General features: G+C 47.0%; 1 protein-coding gene across 1 annotated transcript in view; it reads left to right on the top strand.

Annotated features, from left to right (window-relative positions):
- Positions 1-24,896, top strand: part of ARID1B (AT-rich interaction domain 1B) — a 362,313-nt gene that overhangs the window by 307,772 nt on the left and 29,645 nt on the right. Inside the window, 3 exon segments of the mRNA XM_037520620.2 lie at positions 13,978-14,123; positions 20,995-21,104; positions 21,818-21,976. Of these exon segments, the coding sequence (XP_037376517.2) occupies positions 13,978-14,123; positions 20,995-21,104; positions 21,818-21,976 (415 nt within the window).

Raw genomic sequence — 24,896 nt, 5'->3', positions numbered from 1 at the left:
AGATGGGCGAGTCGGGTGTGGGCGGTTGTCGGAAATGTCTGCGCGGGCATGGCAGCCAGCTGCCCAGAGCAGGACACAGGGAGCGAGGGCGTGCCAGACGACCCCGTCGCAGACGAGAGGCTTAGCCAGATCTGAAGTCCCCGAACTAGTGGATATCTGCAGCATGGAAGAGAACCCTCCGCCTTCCCCGCCCCCTCACCATAAAAATCTTTATAACGAGCTCTGTGTGTGCACGTGTGTGTGTTGTGTGTGTTTGTCTAAATGTTTATGTGTGAGATTTATAGACTCACATTCCTGGTTACATTTTCTTTTTTGGGGTGTACCTCTCTCTCTGTCCAAGCCACAAGGTAGCTGAGCATGCACAGACTTGATGAAGCAAGACTTCCGCCTCCATTACCTGCTTGTTTTCGATTCTGAATTTTAAGATTAATTCTTGAAGTATAAACACTTGACCTGTATAAAAATAACATAATTAAAAATTTAGTAGGCAAAAATGAATGTTTTAAAAGACGCTCATGTAAACATTTTAAATTACCTTTCATGTGTGGTAAAATCCCTTTAAGAACACAGCACATTGAAGGACATGAACGACAATGAGAGCTTTTCAGCAGAAAAGAGATGGGGATTTTTGTCCAAGGGCAAGAGACGTGTGTGTGCATGTGTGCGAGTGTGTGTTTAAATCAGTCCCTTTGTTACTTTTCCTCTGAAGCTGCTATTTGGGGAATGTTAGGGACCCCTCCAATCTCACTGTTTGCTCCAAATAATAACAAATTGCCCTTGAGGAATTAAAATGAAAATCAGTCATAGTCTCTCTCTGCCATCCATGTTACAGTCACTTACAATCTCCCAAACGCCAGCAGCACCTCCAAGCCGGGTCCACCAAGCTTCGGGAAATGTGTTCATAACCTACCTGTGAAGACTGGCTTGACTGGTCCAATTGAAGTTCTGATTTCTAATTTAGGCTTAAGTGAATTGTCCATTGTTGCAACTCATAAAGCATAAGCTATTTTCTTTTTAAGTAGAAAGTACTTGATTGCATTTGACATGGAGTCTTAGATAGTGATCTGGGAAGAAGATAACCATAGAGATTAAGGCCTAATTCTGTTTGATTAAAAAAAGTCCTGCTCAGCTCCCTTTCTGAATCAGCTTCTGTACCACTCTGTATAAATGTGTGTATAAATGCACACCCCTGCATTTTCATTTTCTAATCAGGAGGCCCTTCCAAAGCCTGGCCCGCGTGGACTGTCCGTGTTAGCTCTCCAGGAGCTTCAGTGGGAACTGGATATTTTTTGGCTTTTATCAAAGTCAAAGATGTATTTCAAAACTGAGCTGAGATCTGAGAGTCCTACTCTCTCCCCCTGCAGCTTCCCTCCCCACTTTTTTTAAAGGACTGTCCTCCAGTTCACTCGCAGGCAGCGGCAGGTTCAGAGTAGTGTGCCACGGGCTGCCACCTCCGTGCCCACGCGTGGAGTGACATGATGAACAGGGGCTTCGTGCTTGTCTGCGGAACAAATCCCAAGAAGCTGTTCTTCTGTTCTACCTTAGGCCACCATACATTAGGTCGCCTGCTTATCCCAGCCAGTCTGGGGCTGGCGGACGCCCCATGTTTTCTTCCCAGCATCCCAACTATGGCAACTCTCAGGCTCCCATGATGCACCAGCCTGACCAGTACGGGTAGGTAGCCACATACCCTGACTTGCTGCGGGACCTGGGCCTTTTTTTTTTTCCAAAATGTTCCTGAACGTGCCATCTGGCTGCCAAAGAACACCCCAATAAGAAACCCTAGTCCTGGAAGGGAATTCCTCTGGGGGCGTCTTTTGTTTATTTTTGTTTGTTTCGGGTTTTCTGTTTGTTCTGTTCTGTTTGGTTTCTCCTCCTCACCTCCGGCCCCGTGGTGGTTGGTGGAAGCTGCATGCGCCCCAGGTCCTGTCTGCATGGCTTCGGCATGCTTCCTTCCCTCCCGCCTGAGGGGGAATGTCAGCTTCCATCCATGTCTGAGTCGTAGAGCCACCTGCTCTGGTGTCACCCGTGTGTCCTCGTGCTGTCTAGGCGCTTGTGTGGTGTCCTGCGGAATGACTGTGCTGCTGTCGTTCCTGCCTCTACGGTGCTCTCCTCCTACCCGTACCCTGAGCTTAGGGCCGGGACCCCGCTTGGCCTGGCCTCCCAGCAGGCGACAGGCCTTGGGCTCTCAGAGGGCTCAGGAAGGCTCATTGTCTCAGTAAAGATCCCTTTTCCTTGTCCCGAGTAGGTGTGGGGCATCGAAGCTACCAGGCAAATGCAACCAAATAATCCAACGCGGAAATGCTGAACAGAAACCATCTTACTGTCAACTTTGACACAGGAATTACATACAGCAACAAAAAGTATTTCCTTTCCTGCTACAAAACTGTGTAATATCAGGCTGCCACCATTTTTCAGCTAGTAATTGCCCTTAAAGTATATTATTATTGAGTGATTTAGCAGCAAAACTGCTTTTGGATATCATTTTGCATATGTTAAGGATGAGATTATCCTACATAGATTGAATTATGTTCAATAGTTAGCTTCAGTCAAAATTTACCAGTTTTTTAAAATAAAATGGGGAGCAGTAAACGAGGTTTGTTTAAAAACTGAACTTAGAGAAGTACACGCCCACCCCTTGTATGAATGCTTGGCACAGAGCTTTTTATTAGATTCATATTTATTCCATATATACATTTGTCTTGACAGCACAAGCCAGTGATAATTCTGCAACTGAGAGTTCTAGTCCCATAAACATGGTCCTCAGTGTGGACCAACAAAGACAGAATTCTGTAAACATAATCCTGAAAGTGAAATCGCAAATGTAGAGTTAGGTAAACATACTTATTTGGCGGGAAATTGTCTCTTCCTCCTTTTTTCCCCTTTCCTGTGGTACCTTCAAGGTCACTTCACAAGTCAGAAGGGAGATCACACGGGTGCGAAAGCGTTTCTCCTCAGCTGCTGAGCCGTCGGCTCTGTCTGTTACCAACTCAGGAGCCCTATTCAGACCCACACAGCTAGTTTGGCTGTACCTTGCCAAGCCACATTAAGCAGCTGTGTAAAATGAATTTAAATGGCATGCATCAGAGTAAAATCTCTTCCACTGGGGCAGAAAATCAATGTTAGCTAACCAGCACGAGAAGATCAAATCTGCATCGCAGCCAGCAGCTCCCAGACCGCGTCCTTAGACTGCAGCGCCTCCTCCTTAATTAAAATAAGAAGAAAGATGCTGGAGTTCTTCTGTGTGACTCTTGTAAAGCACACTTGGCAGCGGCTCCTCTCTGCAGCCTATCCCTTTTGGCACTGAATTTTGCCTTTCAGATTGATGGTATTCTTTCTACAAAGAAAGAAAATTCAGCTTTATTTCTATTTTAAAATCTCCCTTCCTTTGCACTTTGCGGTACACGTAACCTGTTGTGCCTTTTTTTTTTTAAGCAGAAGCTTTACTATGAGAAAACATGTGTTACATGTTTGAGTGCTATGTGTTAAGAAATTCGATTTTCCACATGCTTTTGCTCTATTTAACTGCTCATTGCAGCAAATTTATTTTTGCTTTTGTTTCTGCTTTCTTGCCCCACTGACAGCTGTCAGGTTGAAACTGTGTTGAAAAGCCAGACAGCTAAGTGTCTGTTTCTCTTTGGGACAGGAGGGTCTGCTTGCCCTTCAGAAACAGTGATCACAGAGTTGGTTAGAATGACTTCTCTCCCAAGTCAGTATCCCAAGGGCCTGGAGCCTCAGTAAGACTCTGCAAGAGAAAAATTAATGATGAAGGTGGAGAGTGAACGAGAGTGAGAGAGAGAGAGAGAGAGAGAGAGAGAGAGTGTAGGTGTATATGTGTGTGTGTCTGCAATTAGACACACAAAGCTGAGCTGAACAGCCAAGACTTGGGCCATTGTGCTTGAGGCAGTCTCAATTGCCTGAATCTAAGACGCCAGAGAAGAAACACAGGTTTAACTGGTTGAAAGCCATACCCCTAATTCTTTATTTAAGAGTCGTACCAAGAATAAAACCACCTGCTACGTGTTGAGTAAGTTCAGTGTGTACAGAGAGGAACTGTCTTTCCTTTTACCTCTCCCGTGTTGATTTACAACAGAACATGGCGACTCCTACTGTTCAGGGACCAGATTAGCCAAGTAATAATGTCCAGGCATTTGAAATTAGCAATGGTGCGTAATGTCTGCCCAGGCCCCACCCCACACACTGACAGACACTTTTCTCAGAAAGAGCATTGCTGTGTTCACTTTCAAAGCAGTGTCGTTAGTCTTAATTTCTACTTAATGTGGAATTCCTCTGAATGAGAATCAGTCGGAAGAATCGGGAATGGCAAATCTTTATCAACTTTAATCAAGTCTTTGGTGATCGAGATTCTTCATCAAAGTTCTGGTACTGATCTTTAAGGCAATCATTTTCATCTTCAACCCCACATTGATGGCTATGTGTAGCATCTTTGGGAGGATTCTGAGACGTCATCTGAACACAGGAGAGTCAGACCCTGCCAGAAGCTTAGGGCCGACCTGGCCTATGCCTCCTAAAGATGTGTCGCTGTGCCCACCCCAGACACATAGTCGTCAACGTGTCTGAATGAGCGTGTCAGTTCTCAGCAGTCCTTGTGATTAGCACGCACACGCACACTCATGCACCTGTACAAAATGAATGTTCTCCAGTCATGTATCGTGTGTGGCATCTGCTCACTCACTCTAGGTAGTACCCGGTACTATCCACCAGTTCACATTTCTGCCAAAAACACTGATTGTAAATTTGGATATATCAAAATTACCCAGATTTTTTTCTTGGAGTCCGAAGCATAGCCCAGACCCCTGCTCCCTGGACCCTGCACATCGCCTCTAGAGACTGTGCCCTTAAAAGAAAACCTCTTAGGTGTAGTTCTTCTTGTCTGAAGGCAGTTCTGTTACAGTGAAGATTACTGAGTGTTTTGGTAGAGATCCTTGTCACACTGAGGTCTGGGGATTCGGGTTTTTTCCATTAGCTTGGCTTTGGTTGCCCCTTGTAAGAAGCAAGGACTCTGTCTGGCCATGGTTAAGCACGACACACAGCGTAAGGAGTCGGTTTCTGTGACCAAAGCCCTCAGAGGTGACCTTCCAGTCTACCTGTCTGCACACAGGTGGGCTGCACCTCCGCTTCGTCCCATGTGCTCGCTCACCATGGTGCTCCAGTGCCCACTGCCGTGACTGGCACCCGGCGCACCGCTTCCAAGCAGGGCTGCCCCACCAGAGCGCAGGTGTGACATGTCGCCCCTTCTGTCCCTGAAAGACTCCACAGTGAGCCATCAGAAGGAGAAAACTCAGACTTCATAGTTTTTAAGTCCATTTGGATGGTCCTGCTACTCTCACCTAGAAGGGGATATTTATACTGAACATCACGGCCAGGGTTCTGTGGGCTCCACTTTAATACTTCGCACCAACAGCTTGGAGAACAGATTTGCTTAAAAGCTTTTGCTTTTAGTTAAAAGAGGAGTTAGGGGATTTTAATGACCACAGTTTTTGAGTGTTAGCCACTCTAACAGGCTGAATAAGCGCCATGGGGCCTTTGCCATCCTGAAGCCGTGTCAGCAGCAGCCAGGGACACTGACCAGGAAGTGGCTGATGGCCCCGTGCTCACTGGGGCAGCGTCTCCCCTCAGGCAGCACCGTGCAGAGGACCGTCCTCCGGTGCTCGAAGCCACATGTGTAAGCCTGTGGGGCCCCACACCCCACCTTCCAGCCCTTCTTCTGGAGTGAGGTGGATTTGTAATTTATTTTCCCTGTCACTGTTTGCCAACAAGGCACTTTTTTTGTATTATTCCCCCGGAGCCATGTGACGCAGGCCTTGCTGATGGGCTGGGAGCCACCGATGTGGAAACACGTGATGGAGACAGTGCATTAAGGTGTCAGAGAAGGGACTGGGACTTGTGTGCGTGTCAAGACCCAGCGCACTGGGGTCCATGGGCCTGAAGGGCTGTGATTGATTTGCATTAACTAAGAATTGAGTCCTTTGGATTCTGGACAATTGGATTTTAAAATAGTGGCTGTGATTTGAGACATCATACAATTGAAAGAAAAGATTTCAAAGGCTTAAATAGTTTTGCTGTCTGCAATTAAATATAAGCCTTTGCCTTAGCATATAAACACCGTGCTTTAATTTTTAGCCCCCTATTTTCCCTTCAAAATTTAGAATGTGAATGAATATTATTATATTAGTATTTCAAGGTTATGGTTTCAGTCAAATCTTTCAGTTACAGAACTCTTACTGAAGACATAAAGGTCGTTTGTCCGTTTTCAAATCAAAAAATAGTAAAACACTAACTTCAAAAACTAAGATTTTTTTTTAAGTTTTAATGAGATCCACTGAATCAAACTATGAAATATTCAGAAAAACTTTAATGGGCTAGAGTTGTGAGGTTCCCCAAACAACTGAGGGGAGAGATGTTGCCATGCACACACCCCCACCCCACAAGGAGGGTGAGGCTAGGGAGCCCCTGTTTTATATAATCCCTGGGGTGACACTGGTGTCGAGCCAGCGCATGTCAGGATTGGCATTCGAGGTTCCCACTACTGAAAAGTACTAACACAAAGCAGTGTGTGTTAGGGAACTCATGTACTCATCCTTCATGCCTTCCTGATGGGCTTTGAAAGAGGAAGTTAGTGGGCTCAAGCTGGGGCGACTGGATAAATTAGGGGAAGCTGATGTTTGCACAGACCTGGGACCTTAACTCAGGCTCTTCTAGTCTTGATGTATGGCTGCTTTTGTTTCCCGAGCCCCTCTCTCTGCATGCCCCCCAAGAGGTGAGCATGTTCCTCATTCTCTCAAATGTTGGGGTTCCCTGCCTACCTTGACCTGCCTTCTTCCTTCAGGGTGCCTTGGGTCCAGGACAATTCTGCTCCCCTTGCCACTGGGTGCTTCCTTACCATCCAGGATGACCCACAGCCACATGGTTTTTGGGGTGTGGGTCTCACTACTGGATGAATCAGTGGAGAGTGCACCCCTGTTGACCTGTCCAGCCTACTGGTGAATCTGTCTCCACACATCCACACACCACACAGACAGGCTGTGGGCTGTCGGGCATCCACCTGCTACCTGAGGAAAGCAGCAGCACAGCCAGTCCCGGCTCTTCAGAGTCATCAAGGGCAGAGTCACCAGCCTCTTCACCAGCCTGCAGGCTCCAGGCGGGTACCTGGGAGTGTCTGGCTGTTCTCAGTCTGAACTAATAACCTCTCCTGTTTTGGACTGAAGGCAACAGGGGCAGTTCAGAAGGGGTGAAGAGCATGTAATCTGTGTCAGTCTTTTCGGGTCCGGGAAGTGTGGTGGGTGACCGTGTGATGATCCTAGGTGAGAGATGGGTGCCTCTGGCTGCTCACAGGCGACTCCCTGCAGCAGGACTGGAAGCACCTCCAAGGCTCCTCCTATCCTTCACCTTCATTGTTATTTTGGATTCCACTTCATTACACAGATTATAAAACCAAACCAAAGAAAACCCCACAGCTGCAAACCCATAGGTCTTGTCTCTTGCTTTGATTGTTGGTTTTATTGGATTGCCTTTGACTGTGTGTACCATAAGTAACTGCTGGATCAAGCCGCTCTGGCTTCCCAGGGCAGAGCCACCCAGGGCAAAACTGTTGTTTTCTTCCACTTTCAGGCCTTTTCTGTAATGTTGTTTCATTTGCCCCAATTTTGAACAATGTTTTGCTTAAATAAAGGAGGTGATTTTATGACCCAGGCTGCCTTTAGCTCAGGAAATCTACAAGATTTTTCAGGAGGATTTTTTTAAGTTAGAAATGACTTTTTGATCTGTGTCCTGACATTACAACCCTGAACAAATGTGTTCTTTGCACAGTATTGTGGCCAAGTATATGAAATAGACACTTTAGCCCCAAAGCTCCTTTTTTTTTTTTTTTTTCAGTCGATGCGCTGGTGCAGGAGATGCAGAAGTATGTGAATTACTCGTAAACCCTATGTAGTCTGAGCTGTCTCTCCTTAGACCCTGGGGTTTCACCTTCCCTTCTGCAGACACACCTATTTGCATTGTGCTTGGCAGGTGATGGTTGGCATTTTTTAGCAATAAAGTGTTTTTAAAGTGTGCACTGATCACCAGATCACAGCAGGGTGTGAACGTGGCCTGTGTGCACAGGGAAGCCGCGACTCAGACTCTACTGTGCTGCAACTGCCTGGAGGGAGCCTGGGTGCTGCTGAGGTGGCCACACCTTGTCCCTGTGAAGGGCCAGCCTGCTCCAAAGGCAGGCTTCCCATCACTAGAAAGGAGGACCCCTCCTCATGAAGGCATCAGGGCCTTTTCTTAATGGTATGCTGTCAAGATCCATTTTTAAAAGCTAAGATCTTCAATAAAAGCAGTTCAGTTAGGACCTTTTCTTTTTTTTTTGCGGGACATCAGCAGAAACTGATCTCTCTTTTACAGCAGATCTCATTTTCACCAGACCAGGGTCCTATGCTGGTGATCAGAGGCCTGTGCCCGACCTCACAAGGTCTCAGGATTACGTCTTGCAAGGAAGAGACAGATGGGGGTCTCTGCTGCCCTGTGGCTGTGCACACCCTGCCCTGCAGGCACTGGAGGTGCCGGGGTGCCAGCACGGGAGTCTGTTGCGGTATCTTCAGGAGGACTTTTATGCTCGTCTCTGTACAGTTGCCAATAAACACTCCATAATACGGGAGCAATGGACTTAAGCCAAAATCAACACTGAGACAAATAGAACATTCTTAGTTATCAATTACCAAGATTCAAGCAGCCAGACAGTGCACTTTCACACCCTGACAGGGAAATCTCTCCCTCAAAACCCTTGAACTTTGGTTGTTCTCCTGTTTGCTCTGAGAGAAGGTGGAGATCAGCCGCTTTAGGAACAACTGGACCTGGTGCCTGCATCGAGGCGCAGAGGAAGCGCCAGTTCTGGAAGTTGCTCCCAAAGGCCTTCAGCAGGGAGTGCCTGAGGTAGAACAGGCCCTGCAGAGCCCCTGAGACATCTGCCTGTGGTGACTGCCACTGGGCAGTGTTGCCGAAGCATCCAGGGTGGATCGGGCAGCATCCCCAGTGCTGGGCAGCAGCAGGCAGAGACCAGCAGCAACACGAGGACCTGTTGCTGAAACTTACCCGCCAACTGCGTGTCCATGTCAGACTAGTCCCTAAAATAGGCCGACAAAGAGACCACTGCCCTTCGGTCCAGTGCTTTCATAGGGCTGTTGAAAAGCAACATCCCCCTCTGCCCATTCTTAAAGGAAAAAATAAAATGTCATCTATTACCATAGGACTTGGGGAGTTAGTAACTTAGAGCTGGACAACCGTCGCCGGGCTGCTGGCCTTGTGCAGTGGAGTCTGTGGCAGCTTCCTCCGCAGCTGCCTCATGGCTGTCAGTCCACAGGACAGACAGAAGGTCTCGGGGAGAAGACAGGAACTGCACTCCTGCCCCTCCCGCCTCTTTCCTGAAACACCCATCTTGGCCACTGATTGTAACTATCAAGTAAATGGAAGGCATTTCTCATTAATTTTAGTGATTTTTAGCAGGGCTCCCTGAGTAATAAGAGATGCAATCGGCTTTTAAAAAATAGCTTGGGTTGTGTGGTTTAACAGGAATCTACAGTTTTTTAAATCAGTCACACTTCGGTTTGTTCCTTGTATTTGGTTTAATGATATAAATGCCACTTCACCTTCACAGGATTGATTCCGAGCTAGAGTGACTGGCTTCTTGAAATTAGAACATTTTGCCACCAGAATTGCGAATGCATTTGCTGCTATAGGCGTGCTGATGGATTAGCCACGCCAAAAGCAGGCTCAGGCTTGGCGGCTTTCTTTGTTGTGATTGTGTTGTTCCAAGGCCCTGTGTAATGTTTTCCCTCTTAAGATATTAGATGAAGTGCTCTTAGCCAAGTCTCCTTCCTGGCTTTGTGGCCCGGTCACTGGCCCACTTAGGCTGGCAGTGGGCTGTGCCAGAGCTGTGGACAGTGTGGGAAGGGCCCAGGTGTGTGAAACTTTAACACAGGGCATCCCAAGTGATGTTAGGGCACCATAGAGGGTAAACTCTGCTGGCATTGGGCTTCTCACATTTTCAGGTTCTGATCACTGTTGGATTTAAGCACAAAGCACCCCGAATTTCCATGCTAACTAAGTCATTCATCTTGTCACTGAGCAGTCTTGTCCAGCTCCATCACTCGAACTCCATCTACAGGACAGTCTGCCCGGACCTGTCTCCCGGGCAGCCACGCACAGCTTGGCAAGCACGCCTGCACCACGTCCCACTCACCTGGAGCACGCACGGCACTCCAGGGGCTTCAGCAGGTATACTGAGCTCATGCGAGGGGAGCCTCTCCATGTGGCATCATCTTCTGTGTGAAGCCCCCTCTCCTGTCCATCCGTTGCCAAGATGTGCCCACAGTGGTGACTGCTTCAAAGACAAAGCCTTAGTATGCCTTTGTGACACCAACACCATACACAGCCTTTGTCTTATTTTAAATTTTGTCACTGAAACTGTTCACTGAAATACGAGGTACTTAGGAATATGTCTTTGCTCTTTATGCTGATGATGCTTTATTCAAGCCATCGTGGAAAGCTGGAGTCTCTCGCTGCCTTCACTGTGGACATCAGAAATGCTCACTTAAAACTGACGTCAGCTTCTCCGCCCACCCCCACCCCAGCCCGTTGTCGGCAGACGAAAGTGTAGTATGTGAGAAATCACCAAAGTGAAGAAACAGAACATTTTTTCTTGCAAAAAAGAAAAATGGCTTGTGTGGGCATGTGGGCCGCCAAGCAGAGTGAGGAGCACTCTGGGAAATGCACCTACGCCTCCCCTTCTCGTTCTCACGCTGATGACCTGGTTGGGCACAGGTAACCGCTCCTAAACACATCTAGTCCCATCCGGAGACCAATTTAGAAATGAAGTTCCTCTGGCTATTCCTCAGGCTGGCGTGTTCAGATCCCTGCCCCCACACCCTCTCTGACAGAGGGCGCAGGCCGGGGGCCGGCCAAGGCAGCACCCTGGCCTGTGGGCACCACCTTCCAGGAGCTCCCAGGGTGCAAGAAAGTGGCTACCTCGTGGTGTAGCAACAAACCATTGTTTTTAAGTGTCAATAAATTCCTGCCCGAGGCAATGCTGGGTGTTGCAGGCCCTCAAGGTGGCATTAGGTCCAGCTGTGATTTGTGACAAAAACTTGCAGCATCTGTAGATGCACTAGAAGCAACAGCCCCGAAATTCACACCCAAGTGTCTGGGGACACTTTGCTCTTCCAAGTGTGGCTGGCCTGTGGGAGGGTCTGACGTTGCAAGTATTTCCCTGTTTTCAGTTTATATTCCTTCCGGCTTTTGCAACCAAGCTTTCAGTTCCTTTGGACAAAAAGACTGTGAGTGGTGATTTAGCTCTTGGAGCTACTGGTTCTGTGTAGAACCTTCCAGATTTGCGGTGGTCAGGCAGGCAGGAGTCGCCTCTGGAGAGTAACCAGCTGCTTCTGAGGGTGTGTAGTCCCGGTAATGGGAGTCAGCTTGGCTGGAGAAGCATTTGTGGGCAACACAGAAATCCTCTTCTGCCAGCAGCACCGGGCAAAAGTCGGGGGTCCTCAGCTTAGAGGGGTGACCACCTTCTGTTTCCTCCCACAATGCAAATTCTCTCAGTCTCCAGAATCCAGCAGAGCACATGGAAAGTGCTTTCCAGGGTCCAGAGCGATTTGCTTGCAGACCCAATGGCAGCAGACAGTGGGGGCTCGGGCTGGCTCTGTAACCAGGCTTAGCCATGGGCCTTATGACAAGCGACACGTCTGACGTGGGGGGTGTTTGCGAGCCTCTATAATGTGCTCTTGTGATGGAGGGTGGACAGGGTTGACTTTGGGGGATCACAGAGCAGGCATAGGTGGCACCTTGGAGGTTATCTCATCTGACCCCCGCCTGGTGGACTCGCTCTGGCTCTCTTTCCACCTTAGTCACAAGGCAAGTGTGCATGACTGTTTCATGATCGAGTTAGCTATAATCGGTGTGAAACTGAGTTGTGCTGCTGAGTGCCAGCAGTCACCTCGGATTCCTGGGTATGAGCTCAGAAGGATGGCAGAGCACCTCTGTAAGCATCAGTTCAGTCACTGGACAGAACTGTTGATAGGGTCATGGACTCTGTTCCTCCCCAGGGAGCACAGCACCCAGAGGAGCCTGGACGAAAGCGTGAACAGCGTGCACCAAAGACAGTCCTGTGCCAGGCGTGGGTGGGGGAGGCGAGCCTTGGGGTGGGGGCAAAGATGGGAGCCACCGGACTTGGATGAAGGACCAGTTCCAGTGGGCTGTCACTCAGAATCATCTCCTTTGTTAGGGGTGCTCTTGCTGTGATGGCTCCACTAAGAAATGGGGAGAGCCATTCCCAACAGGGGCCACTTGTTTGCCTAGGAAACAGTAAGAGAAATGCTAAATTGCCTTTCATTTGAATGATAACACTCAGAATTCACCTGGGATTCATGGGTGAGTGCCAGCAGTCTGCCCGCTGACATCCAGGCCCTGCCCAGCAACGTACTTAGGAGTATTTGACTTACCGGTTCTGGGTGATCTGGGTCCATTCTCAGTGACCACAGTGGCAGTGGGAGACTGCTTCTGCAAGATGTTCTTATTCAAAGTGGAACCTCAGTGAGCTGAGAATTAAAGGCAGAAGTGGCATTTTCAGCCTTCTAGAATATTCTCTCCAAGCTATGGTTGAGTGCTGATTTGTACAGAATTTTTCCAAATCGTCTAAGGGGGGGAATCACTCAGACCTTTGAAATTTGGGATTTTCAAATGGTCCATGTTTGAGCTTTTTCCATCAGAGAGAAAGTTGAATCCACTGAAACTAGCTGTATGAAAGCAACGGTTTTTTATGACTTATGTTAATCATTTAAATCTTTTAAATAATCTGTAAGAAAATTTTACTGTTAGACATTAAGAACCACCAAATGAGTTGAGTAGATCCACAGGGGTTGTAATCATATTAATTTGGAACAGATAAATGAAGGACCTGGGGATTTTACCCCTCCTATTAGCTTTAGTCCTAAGAGTAAACATTAGCAGCCAAAACTCTGAGAAGTTTTTTAAAGGTTTATTATTTACATAATAAAAGCTTGACTGCAGCAGTGGAACCTTTTAAAGATGTTGTCACATTGCCATCATCTTTCTTTTTGCCTTGTGATTTTCCTAGGAGAATTAAACGACCGTTTAAATCTCTGTCCCCCTCATTACCAGCAGTTAGAGAAATGACATTGTGTGACAGTTGTCTCCTTCACATCAAAGAATACCCTTCTCCTCTTTGCAAGAGTGAAGAGAAGTTTGTCCTTCACCCAGGGTAGACACAAAGCTAACAAACCTTAGCTCGAAAAGATGAACTTCATGAGCCTGTGGGGTGGGGAGCGGGGGTTTCTGAGCCTGTTCCGGACAGTAACCTCCAGTCTCAGCTCCTCCTTCCTGTCACACAGCTCTGCTGAAGAAGTAGGAGTCCGAGGTTTTCTGTGTCAAATACCAGGGAAATCCATGACACCTGTCACATAAACCACAGGACTGAAGGCAGCCAGCCCCCGGATGTTTCTCCTATATTCTTTATATCAGCAAATTTAGGTGAAAAAAATAATTGATAACTTTCCCACACGTCCAGCTGTTTTCATTTCTTGTGTTTTTTGACCTGAAGATACGTATAGATATGAGCGTTAAAAAAATGAAAGATTTTTAACCATTAGAAATTAATTTTGCTTGCTTTTGTAATTCCTGTTCTTATTTCAAGTTCCCCCTCTCTTGCTTATATAGTCCTCTCTATAAATCATAACCTGGGTCACTTGACATGACTGAAAAAATGTGATTTATTTGTGAAGTTTGTTATTTGGAATGTGTATGAAGTACCTAGCGGTGGAGCTCAGCCTGCCTCCCCAGAAGCCAGTTACTGGGGCAGACATGAGGGTAGCGCCCACCCCGCCTCAGCGCGTCACTTGACACACTGCCAACCCAGCTGCGCCCATACATCGACGCGTGTGCTTTCTCTCCATCCAGGCAAGGCAGTTTTTCCGGCATGAATCCGAGTGGACTTATGGCTTCCAGCTCTCCCTACAGCCAGCCCATGAACAACAGCTCTGGGCTGATGAACACCCAGGCGCCCCCCTACAGCATGACGCCCAATATGGTGAACAGCTCAACAGGTAACTTGGCAGCCCTGTGCCCCGGCTGTCCACCCCTGCCCTTCCACCCCCGAGGCTCATACCCCTGAACTTACAAAAACAAGTCCAGAAGTCAGACCATTTGGTGAAAAGGGGGTGGGGGGAGACAACTTTCCTGATACTCGGGAGCTTGACAGTTTCGACACCTGAGGATTACGCTACATTTCTAAACTCTTTTTACTCATTCTGTTTGCACAGTATGTGGCCGTGTCTCCAGCATCATTGGCAGGGCCTGCTAGATGTACACATGGAGGGCTCTTTATCTTTGGGGATATTCAGGATTATTGGAAGACCCCACCCAAAAAGAGCCTGTACTGTTTCAAATAGTGGTGCCTATTGAAAATGCCATTTCAGAGGAAATTACTGAAGGGCAGAGCCTGGGTGCTGGTGCTGGAGAATGAAATGTACATGTGAGACCAGCTGCCCCATAAGTACTGTGTGCGGACTGTGTCTGTGAAGACTTTCCATGCTGTCGTGAATGAATTTTTGGAAACTTTATGACGTGTAATATTTTCAAACTACGTTTTAATCTCAACAACTGCACTCTGGCAGGACCCGATCTGCTGAGTGCAGTGAGAGTGTCCTGTCACCTTGGGCCCTGGACCACCACCTCATGTTCCCTCGCGACCCAAAGAGAAAGCGCTGTTTCCGTAACCCCATAACCTGTGACGGGGCAGGGTCCGCTCCGCCCTGCTGTGCTCTGTCCGCTTAGAAGGACCTGCTAGGGTGAGGGTATGGGGATCTCTGGTCCCTTCCCCCCACCTCCACCGCCTCCCCTGCCTCATACCCACTACCCCTGGACAGGCCTCCGGACAGGCTGCTGTCTGGCAGGACGGACGGACCGTGAGGGGCTGGGCATGAGTCCGTCTGAGAGTCCACTTCGGTGGTTTTCTAGGGTCTAATATAATAGGATCTCCCCCCGCTACTTCTCATAAGTGGCTTGTGAAATAAAAACTGGGGTGAAAATGAAGGTTCTTATATCAAATAATCTTAGGGTAAGCAGGTGCCCGCTCACATTCACCACGTGGGTGCTTTTACCATTGAAGATGAGAAGCGCAAAGCCCTCAACCAGTCTGTCAGCTCAAAGCTGCAGAGCCACCAGCAGAGTCTGTGGGCCAGGACCCTGGGCCGTCTGTCCACCTGGGTGACCGGGGCCCTGGCCCACAGGTGTGCTCACCGCCTGTCAGCAACTCTCATCCCCTCGCCTTCCTTTGGACCCCAGAGCCACAAAAATAACCAGCTAACAAACAGTTGGCACTGTGCCCTGCCTAAGAAGATTCATGTATTCCTAAGGAATAACCAGTTTAATGGAGACTCACAGAGAGGGCTTCTTTTCATTATTATTACTACTTAGACAATTTGGCTGTCCGTTACTTCATATAGTAGAAATCTGTTCAGTGAAAGGCTGTTTATCCTCACGGTTTCTTGGATCAGCAAGTAGTAGGTTTTTTTACTGCATTGTGCATTTTGAAATATTGAAGTTTCAGTAATTTAAACATTTATCAAATTTTCTTCTCCACATCCATGGGATTTTATTTCAGTTGCTAAGTCAGATGAGACCACAGACCGCAGTCACACAGCACGTGCAGGGCCTGTGGATGCGTGGGTTTGCTTCATGTCTCGATAGCTCCAGTGACCTTGCAGTTATGTCGCAATCTCTGTGGGCGACAGGAGCGTCCTGGAGGAGCCCAGGACAGCCCAGGGTGGGTCCTGTGAGGCTCATGCCCTGAAGGTACACCCTGGACTTTCTAGAACTGGCCAAATGGCCTTTATCTCTATGCTGATCTGCAGTTTGGACCCATGGAGATAAACCAGCAGGGCCAACAGCAGAGTGTTGCCCTCATAGGGACACTCTTGAAGAGTGGAGGTGACACAGGAGGGCCGGGCGGCGGCGGGACTTCTGAACATTAGTTGGTAACTTAGGCAACTGACGCTCCGCAGCCTCGTGGCTGAGTTCACACAGGTGGTGTAGACGGTGGATGTGGCCACCAGTTCTTCATTTAAAGGCAGGGCAAGTGGGAGTGGAGCGTGGGAAAATTTTTCCCCTCCAAAGGAGCGCTCTTAAACAAATCATTTGGATTACAAGATTAGAATGACCTATTACTGTGGGCAAAATTGTATCACATGTGACATTGTTAAATGCGCCCTTAGATACAACACTTGTGTGGTTAATCACAGTGTCCTTATTTCTGTCTACTTCTATGTTTATTGGCCTTATATTTGTCTGCATATAAACCATTTTAGGGAAGAGACCTGAATTCCAAAAACTGCCTCTACCATCTGTGCTTGGTTTGCCCCCCAGGAGTCACTGTACAAAACGCAGCGCACTTCCAGCAACTTAAGCTTAATAGTGAGTGAGGAGCCAGCCCCTCTGCCCAGAGCCCCGCCCAGCCCACCAGTGAATCTGCCAGCCTGACTGCTTGGTCAGATCATGGCGACCTGTTAACCACCTGCCTGTGGGGCCCCGAGCTGCAGCAACCAGCCTGCCTGCCCCGGTTTCCACAACTTGCTTCAATGTTCTCCAAAATCAGGCACCACCTCAGAGTGGCCAGGAAAACCATAGGCTCCTGATGCCCCCCACCCCGCGCCAGAAATTCAAAGCAGCCCAGGAATCTGCATTCCCCGCCGGCTGGGATGACTTGGTGCACGTGTGCTCACGCTCTGGACCCCCAATCTGTAGGTGTCTCGCCAAACAGCCTCCCGACAGGCCTGCTGCCTGGTCGCTTTGTGTAGCACTTGCTGTTCCCCATGAGAATTTGCCGTTGGGAGATTAAAATATAAAGATTTACAAGAGTATGCCTAGAATATCAATCTACCAGATGGTGACTGTTTCCTGTCTGGAGACTTCAGTTTCCTTCGCTGATGGTGTGCCGGCGAAGAAGCCATAGAGCCCGTTGGGCTCTCATTTGCTTAGTCACTAAAAATTAATGATATTAGGTGAATTGCTGCCCTCCCCCCAAAAATGTAAGGACTTGATAAATTGTGAAAGCCCAGCCTCTTAAAACTGGGAGCGGTGTAGACTGAGCTTCTGCCCCACAACTTGGCAGCTGCTGGCTTCGTGCATGGCGGGGACCTGGCGGGAGCCCCCACGGCAGGAGAGCTGAGCGCCTGCGCAGCCGCGAGGTGCCGCCCACCTGCTGGTGTTGCTGGGAGCATGTTCCCTGGGCCTGACCATAAGGAGTCGGGGCGCCCAGTGAAATCACAGGTGCATGCACCTCACCAGCACTGCCTCTGGAGGTTGTCAGCCGGGACAATTTGGGACGTGTTCCCAGGCTTCGGTGACCCCGTGAGACGGGATCTCCTGAGCTTTTCCTTCGTGTGCTGTGTCAACAGTGGTCTTCGTGGCTTTGCTGCCTATGGAGATAGTCGTGAACATCTGCAGACCCACCCACGTCGTAGGCACCTTGTGTTCTCAAAAGCAAGGAACAAAATAGAGAGTAGTGTATTATTGACCATGAAAAGGAAAGAACCGTGTTTCTGGTCTCACTTTGCTGTCTTCTGGGAATGATTTTGCAGCCTTGTAGGGAGGGGGTCAGGAAAGGAAGCTGGAAGAGGAGGGCCGAAGGCTGGATTCAGCTCCCTCACGCCACTTGATCTTTATGAACGTCTTCCACCCCGTGTGGAATCGCTGCCTGAGGCCCTCGCCCCAGGCTTGCATTGAGAACTCATTCCTCGGAGAAGTGTTTCTCAGTTCTTCCGCCCATTTTTTGACTGGGTCGTTTGCCTTGTTTTTGTATCAGTCCCTTACCAGTTGTGTGGTTTGCCAGTATTTTCTACTCAGCAATCAAAAAAAGAGAAACTCCTGCCATTTGCAGGAACCTGGGTGGAGCTGGAAGGGATTATGCTCAGCGAAGTAAGTCAGAAAGAAAAAGGAAAATATGGGACGTCCCACTTATAGGTGGAATATAGGGAAACCAAACAAAGAGTCAGTAAAAAGACAAAACTTGCAAGCTGACCATAGGTCTGCTCGGCAGGGGAGGTGGGGGAGAGGGGTCAAAACAGGGGAGGGAGGAGCCCAAAGGACAGTGGTGATGGTCAGAGGCTGTGGTGGTGGGAGAACTACAGGGACGTCTGAGGGGAGAAGTCACACACTATCCAAAAATGAACAACAAAGTAAGAAAATAAAAATAATAAAATTTATATGCATAGCTAGAAAGAAGGAACTCATTCCAGCGCTTAAATTTCAGTGGAAAAGCCAGAGGCCAGTGCTTGCAAGCCAGTTACAGCCCTCCCTGCAGCCTCGACTCCTCGCTGCTCTTTTCCTGTCTGCCCTTTACAGACTGGGGGGTCAGGAGGAGAGCGCCCCGCCTGGGTTTAACATGTGCCGGTCCTGGTGGTCCTGGCGGTCCTGGCGGTGGTCCTTCGCTCCCGGGAAAGGAGGGGAAATGAAGCCCCTGGAGCCTCTGGTTCTGGAGGCACCTGGCTCCTCACAGTGTCCCCTGAGAATTCTGCGAAGAAGTTAAAAATAAGCTTTTCAGAAAAAGGAAGAGGAGCAGGCACAGTCCATCAAGATCCATTTAGTTATTTAAAAAAATGTCACTTTTCCGGCAAGAGTACCAAAAAAACAATGACTCTAGATTCTATCCTTATTTATGTCTCAAAATCATGTATCAGTGCATCTTTGACAGTGTTTGGACTTGCGTGCTCCAAATGCCCATGTTAAAATGTGTAACAGAATAAGGGAGTTTGGAGAATTTCAAACCAACATACATTCTTTATGTTCCTCTAAGTCTGATTTTTAATCAGTGTAAATTATCATTAATTAGACTAATACACATTGACCTAGATCTTCATGCACAAACATTACTTTTGCATGGATTAACACATTTAATATATAAACTAGGCTGTGACTGTTACTGTTTTGCAAAACTAATGTTTAGGCATAATTTATTATAAATACGGACAAAACCGTTGCTTCTGACTTTGGAGCATCAGGGTGACAAGAAATCAGGCCGGTGATTTTGCCACTGTCTCTGGAACGATGCGACCATCGGTGCCTCTGGACACACGGAGAATAGGCAGCCCCTCTTTCCACGCACATCCTGCCTCCTTCCTCGTCTCTTCTCCGTAGTGTACAGACTCACTAATTCAGAGCGCACTGGACCCTGGAGAGGAAGCAGCGCGAGCCATCCGCTGATGGAGCAGGCGGGCTTCTTGGTGTGATCTCTCTCAGCTGCTGTTTTGAGGTTTCACACATTCACAAAAATAACAGCATTTTTAGCTGATCCCAATAGATTTTTCCCTTGCAGCTGCATCACTTGAAAAAGCTTTTTGTTCCAGTTCTTAAAATCTAAGTATTGAAAGTAATTTGAAAAAAAGAAAAACACCCCAATTATGATTTGTGTGTGTGGTGATGACTTTAAGGGCTGACGGGGCTGCACATGGGCTTTGAAAAGCCAGCCCACAGCCGTGCAGACAGCGGGGTGCGCGCGCGCTGGAGCGTGCGGGGTAAACTCCTGGGCACGTGCGGGGGAGGCTTTTTTGGCAAGGCCTCTGGTCTCAACCTGCAGCGATGCTAACGATATTAGCAAATTAGCACCACCGAGCTTGCCAGCGAATTCGCCAGAGCCCAGCTCACCCTCTCGCTGCTGTAATTAAAACTAATTATTTTCTAAAACATAGTAATACATGAATATGTGCAATAATCATTTTGTAGTGGGCGATCTGCGCAGCCTTTGTTAAAGCTGCTCGCTCCCTTTCCTGGCACAGTAGGCCGCCTGTGCCTCTGGCGGGCCAGCGCTTTGGTTTGCAGAGTGTAAAATGGGTCGTGTTCCTAAGATCTCGGGGCTGTTTCCTTTAGAAATGGGAAGGTTTTTGTGGTCTTCACACACCCACAAGGCTCATGAATCTCTCCCCTCTCCCTGCCGCGCTTCCCTCGCTCATCACACATCTGTGTGCCTCGAGCTCCCAGCCCAGGGCTGTGCAGATGGTCTTTACAGGGGGCTTCTGTGCAAATTCAGCTGTTATCCCCTGGATAGCTGTGCTGGTCCCCTACCAGAGCCTGGTTCTTCTTCCTTTAGAAGCAAATCTGAACCCTCATCTGGACTTGAAAATGTTCACTAGTTTTGCAACAAATGTGTATAGGTCAGTTGTTGTTTGGCGAAGCTTTCATTCCCAAACCTCCATGGGCTTGATTGAATTCCTCAGCCTAGATAGAGAATGAGCTCTGCCTGGGAAGGGCGGGGGCTCCTGGGCTGGTGGGGTGGAGGACCTGGGCATCGAGTGACCGCTGAGGATTGATGTAGGGGGCGCCACCCAGACTGAAAGGGAGTACCTCCCCTTCAAATGTTTCATTTTTGATTGCTTTTGATCATCTGTTAAGGTGGTCTTCCATTATGGTAGACTAGGCCACCTGCCACAGGCAATAGATAAGATTTTCAGTGCAACAACATAAAATGTCAAATGATTTGCAAAAGTAGATTATGCGAATTTAGGAAATTAAGAAAGCACTAAATCCTCTTGTCACCAGGTAAAAAATAGACACGTTCACTGCGTTTGCTTGCAACTCCTGATGAGCAATTTAAACTTTGGACTTATTTCCATTTGTCTCCTACTCTTAAATCAGTAATGATTTTGAAAAGATAATGTAAGTTGACCTTCAGTGGTTTGGGTCTTGGGTAAATGATAGCTTTTTTTTTTTTTTTTTTTTTTGGTAAGATAAAAAAGGATTGTCAGAATGTGGTGCTATTTAGATTGCAGAAGTTAGTCTGCTCTGAGTGACAATTTCTTTCTCCCCTTTTCTTCCGCACGGGAGATTCCCATACCCCCTGCATCAGTCAGTAACGTGCGTTAGCAGGAGCGCAGCCTGAGGATCCGTGTATAATCTTAAACTCTTTCTCCTGTTTTCGATTAGCATCTATGGGTCTTGCAGATATGATGTCTTCTGGTGACTCCAAGCTGTCCGTCCCTCTCAAAGCCGACGGTAAAGAAGAAGGCGCTGCCCAGCCCGAGAGCAAGTCGAAGGTACCTCCTCTCCTGTGCACGCGGTGTGGGGTCTGCCTCGCTCGAGCTGCGTGTCTGCCTCTCCCCCTGGTGTCGCTGCGTGTTTGCCTTTGGCTTCTTCTCTGCCTGCCTTCGCTGTGCGCGGCATGCTCGTCTCCCTGCCCCTCCATGGCGTGGATCTGAAAGTTACTAGTTCTCACGGCATTTCGGCATTTAACTCATGGTGGGGGTGAGGGGTGGAGGGACAAGTCCCACCGAAGGAACATGCTTTGGGGGCGGGGAGAAGCGAGGGGGTCTTGCCTGGTTTTGATACCTGCAGCCATGTTCTCTGCCTTCAGTTTATAGCTTCCTGTTTTGGCCGCCTCAGCAACAACATACTTAATATTTTGCTTTCCTGCCTTATTTGATAAATAAGGTGAACAGCTTTTTTTTTTTTCCTTTCTTTCTTTCATAAGGGGTAACCCATGCTTAGCATTTCCATGTAAGCTTGAGGGAAGCATGGTGGCTTAGTGGCCTTCTCCAGCATCCAGCAAACTGACCAAATCCTACTAATTAAGAATGTTGTTTTACTACCTCTATGTGTGTGTGTTTTGTGTGTTTGTTTGTACGTGTCTTTATATATATATTATATATATATAAATTAGTCTGTTAAACTGGATGTGCTTTTTGTTATTTTAAATAAAGTTTGCCCTACCTTTGTCATTTTTTTTTTTTTTTTTATTCCTCTACCACAGGATAGCTACAGCTCTCAGGGTATTTCTCAGCCCCCAACCCCAGGCAACCTGCCAGTCCCTTCCCCAATGTCCCCCAGCTCTGCTAGCATCTCCTCATTTCATGGAGATGAAAGTGATAGCATTAGCAGCCCAGGCTGGCCCAAGACTCCATCAAGCCCTGTAAGTGGCTCTGGTTTTTTGTTTTTTTTTGTTTTTGTTTTTTTGGGGTTTTTTGGTGATTAATTAATTCTACTTGAATGCTTGCTTATTTATTTGTTTAAGACTTCATAATTTATCCATGAAAGGCTTTTCTTTATAATTATATTAGTAACAAAATGAATAAAGCTTGTCTGTACATAGAAGTTGATTTCTGGTAATGAAACCACTGTTATAACGAAGCAACTCAATATAAGCATGTGATTGTGTAACTGGGTCCAAACTCCTTCGCACAGTGACTTGTTTGAATGCACATTGTGGACTTGGAGGAGATCTTTAAAATGCGTTCCTTCTCCACTGACATGGGAACTAATAGCAGCCATGGAGCAAACAGCAAGATTGGCCCTCGGCCTAAATCTCTCATGGGCTCTGGTATCTGAGATAGCTTATTTCAAAACTGCCTACCTAAAAATATAAATATTACATTAAAATATTACACACAATTTAGCATAAGATCAGCCTTACTCATTTCGATCTCTGTCAGAAATTAATAGAAATTTGTAGAGATGTTAGTGCATGTAAATATTTGGAATACTACTTTTAGATCAATAATGTGAGCCTGCATGAGATTCACTTGAGATAGAAAAATTATATCCTGCACAAGATGACTGATGATCTTGAAATTAAGTGTTGATTTCCATGTGCTATATAAATAGATATGGTAATGTATATATAAGGGAATTCTTTTAGCCTTTAATAGTCTTCTATACATAGACCTGGGCCTTTGTTTTCTTATTGAAGAAATTAATTCTGTGCCAATAACAGAAAAGTGATGGCACTGTAGTAACCTTTATTTTACATTCATATAGGGAGTCAAAAGATCTCTTTTTTTAAAAAAAAAAAAAAAACCTTAACATGCAATTACTTGCCAAGAAGGCTTAATTAACACGCTAATTTTTGTAAGACCAGGCATTGACAGCACAGCTCAGGAAAAGCACGTTGGAGGGAAGAAGACTCTGACTGCAGAATCTGGCAATCTAGTCAAAACCCCAAAAGGAGGCTGCTATTAATTATCCATTCACTGGTTTAAACAGATAGAGCTGAAGGTTTGAAGAGTTGGTGGTTGCAGTAAATGTTTGTAAAATTCATGTGAAGCTCTGGTATAACTAGCATTTTCCTTTTCAGAGGAAGAAAGGGGGTATGGGCTGTTACTTTCTCTGTAGACATGTTTTGCTTTGCAACAACTGAGATGAAATGAAAAATGCTTCTAGGACTGGTTAAGCAGAACTAATAGAAAGGGCGAGGACAACTCCTTCATTGTGATGTCTCTGTGTTCTGCGCCTTGACTCTCAGAAGGCAGGCCGACATGGCGGGTTTTGTTGCCCATGGTTTATTTGGTATCCCTACTTTGTCTTAATTATAAAAAAATGTGTTTTGAATCAGTAATGCTCTCAAGTTAACAGGTAGAACTCAAATTACAGCTTTGCTGAGTCAACATTAGAATGTTGGAATGTTGACTCAGAGAGAAAATTTCAGTAGTTGAAAAAAAATCACAATTTTTAAAGCCTTACAATAATAAGAATAAAAATTAAAAGTACAGCCACAAACAGGCCATATTACTGGTTTTCATGTTCTACCTTACTGATTTCTTAATTATAAGGATGATGTATTTATTGTTTTTAACTTGCTGGTCGCATTATCCCCATCTAGTGAGTCCTGCAGAAAGCATCAGCAAACCCATGCTTTCTACTTAACTAACAAACTGAATTGTTGATTTCATTTTCTGGTTATAATACTTTTATAGTTAAAACTGCATATTACCTTTTTTTCCTAAATGCTCTCACACACATGACCTCTTCCCATGTCATAAATTGTCTGAAGTTTAGGACTTTGTAGGCACACATGTGTTTGAGTGGCAGAGAAGCTGGCAGGTAAGGAGGATGTTACATGGGGATCAGCTGTGAGACGCAGCCACGCTCTTGAATGAGCTGCTAATTCAAGATGAGAATCAGGAGAGTGTCAGAAGGACCTCAGCTTAGCTCTGCTTTGAAATCACTGCAGGAATACACAATTTAGGAAGGTGTAACTGCTCTTTCTGAGCTACAACTTCAGTTTGTACTTAAAACTGCTCTTAACAGCACCCCTAATAAAGCCTGTCTAAAAGTAAGCCCAAAGTGTGTTATAGATCAACAGTGTTCTATCACAAAGATCCAAAAAAAAATAAACATTTGCACACACACACACACACACACACACTTATCACCTGGTATATGGTAAAGACGGCAGAATTGTAGATCTACTGAAAAGACGTGAGGGAAATTTTACTTGCACAGCTCATGAGATCGCACACAGGAAGCCCTTAGCTGCACCACCATCCCATCTTGCTGGGATTTGTCAGCGGTCTCCATTCCTTTTTCTTGCCTCCACGGCCATTTCAGAACAATCAGGTACATTTTTTGCACTGAAGCAATACCAGGTGGTGCTAGTATCCTGGAAAAGTCAGCCGCATTCTGCGGGGCCAGTTGGTGTGCCTGTCGTCAGCGGGGAGGGTATATCCACATTTCTCCAGAGGTGTCGTCATAGCTAATATCTGTCACTTGAAAAGCCTTGTGTTGAGCCCGATAAAGTATGTCCTCTTTATTTCCTAAGGTCTGTGTCCTTTTTCTCTGTTTGGACACCCAAATGCTAACTTTAGGATCAGTTAATAGCAAAACTTGATGCTGAAGGTGTTAAATGATGGTCCTGGGCAGGGTCCCTTCTCCGCTTTCAGACTCAGTGGATTAGCCCCTTCCTTGCTGAAACCATGTCAGTAGGATATTTGAATCAGCTGTTAATTTTTATTTGAATGATGCCAGGCTTTTCAGGCTTGTTTGGCCATTTCAGTATTCTTTCATAGAACAGACGCCTGTCTGGACCTTCGGTGTACACTCACTGCTGACAATCC

Source organism: Talpa occidentalis, unplaced genomic scaffold (genome assembly GCF_014898055.3).
Source record: "Talpa occidentalis isolate TD23 unplaced genomic scaffold, MPIMG_talOcc4v2.1 talOcc4.2, whole genome shotgun sequence".
Lineage (NCBI taxonomy): Eukaryota > Metazoa > Chordata > Mammalia > Eulipotyphla > Talpidae > Talpa > Talpa occidentalis.
Note: the sequence above shows the minus strand (reverse complement) of the source record. Positions and strands in the feature narration are given on the sequence as shown.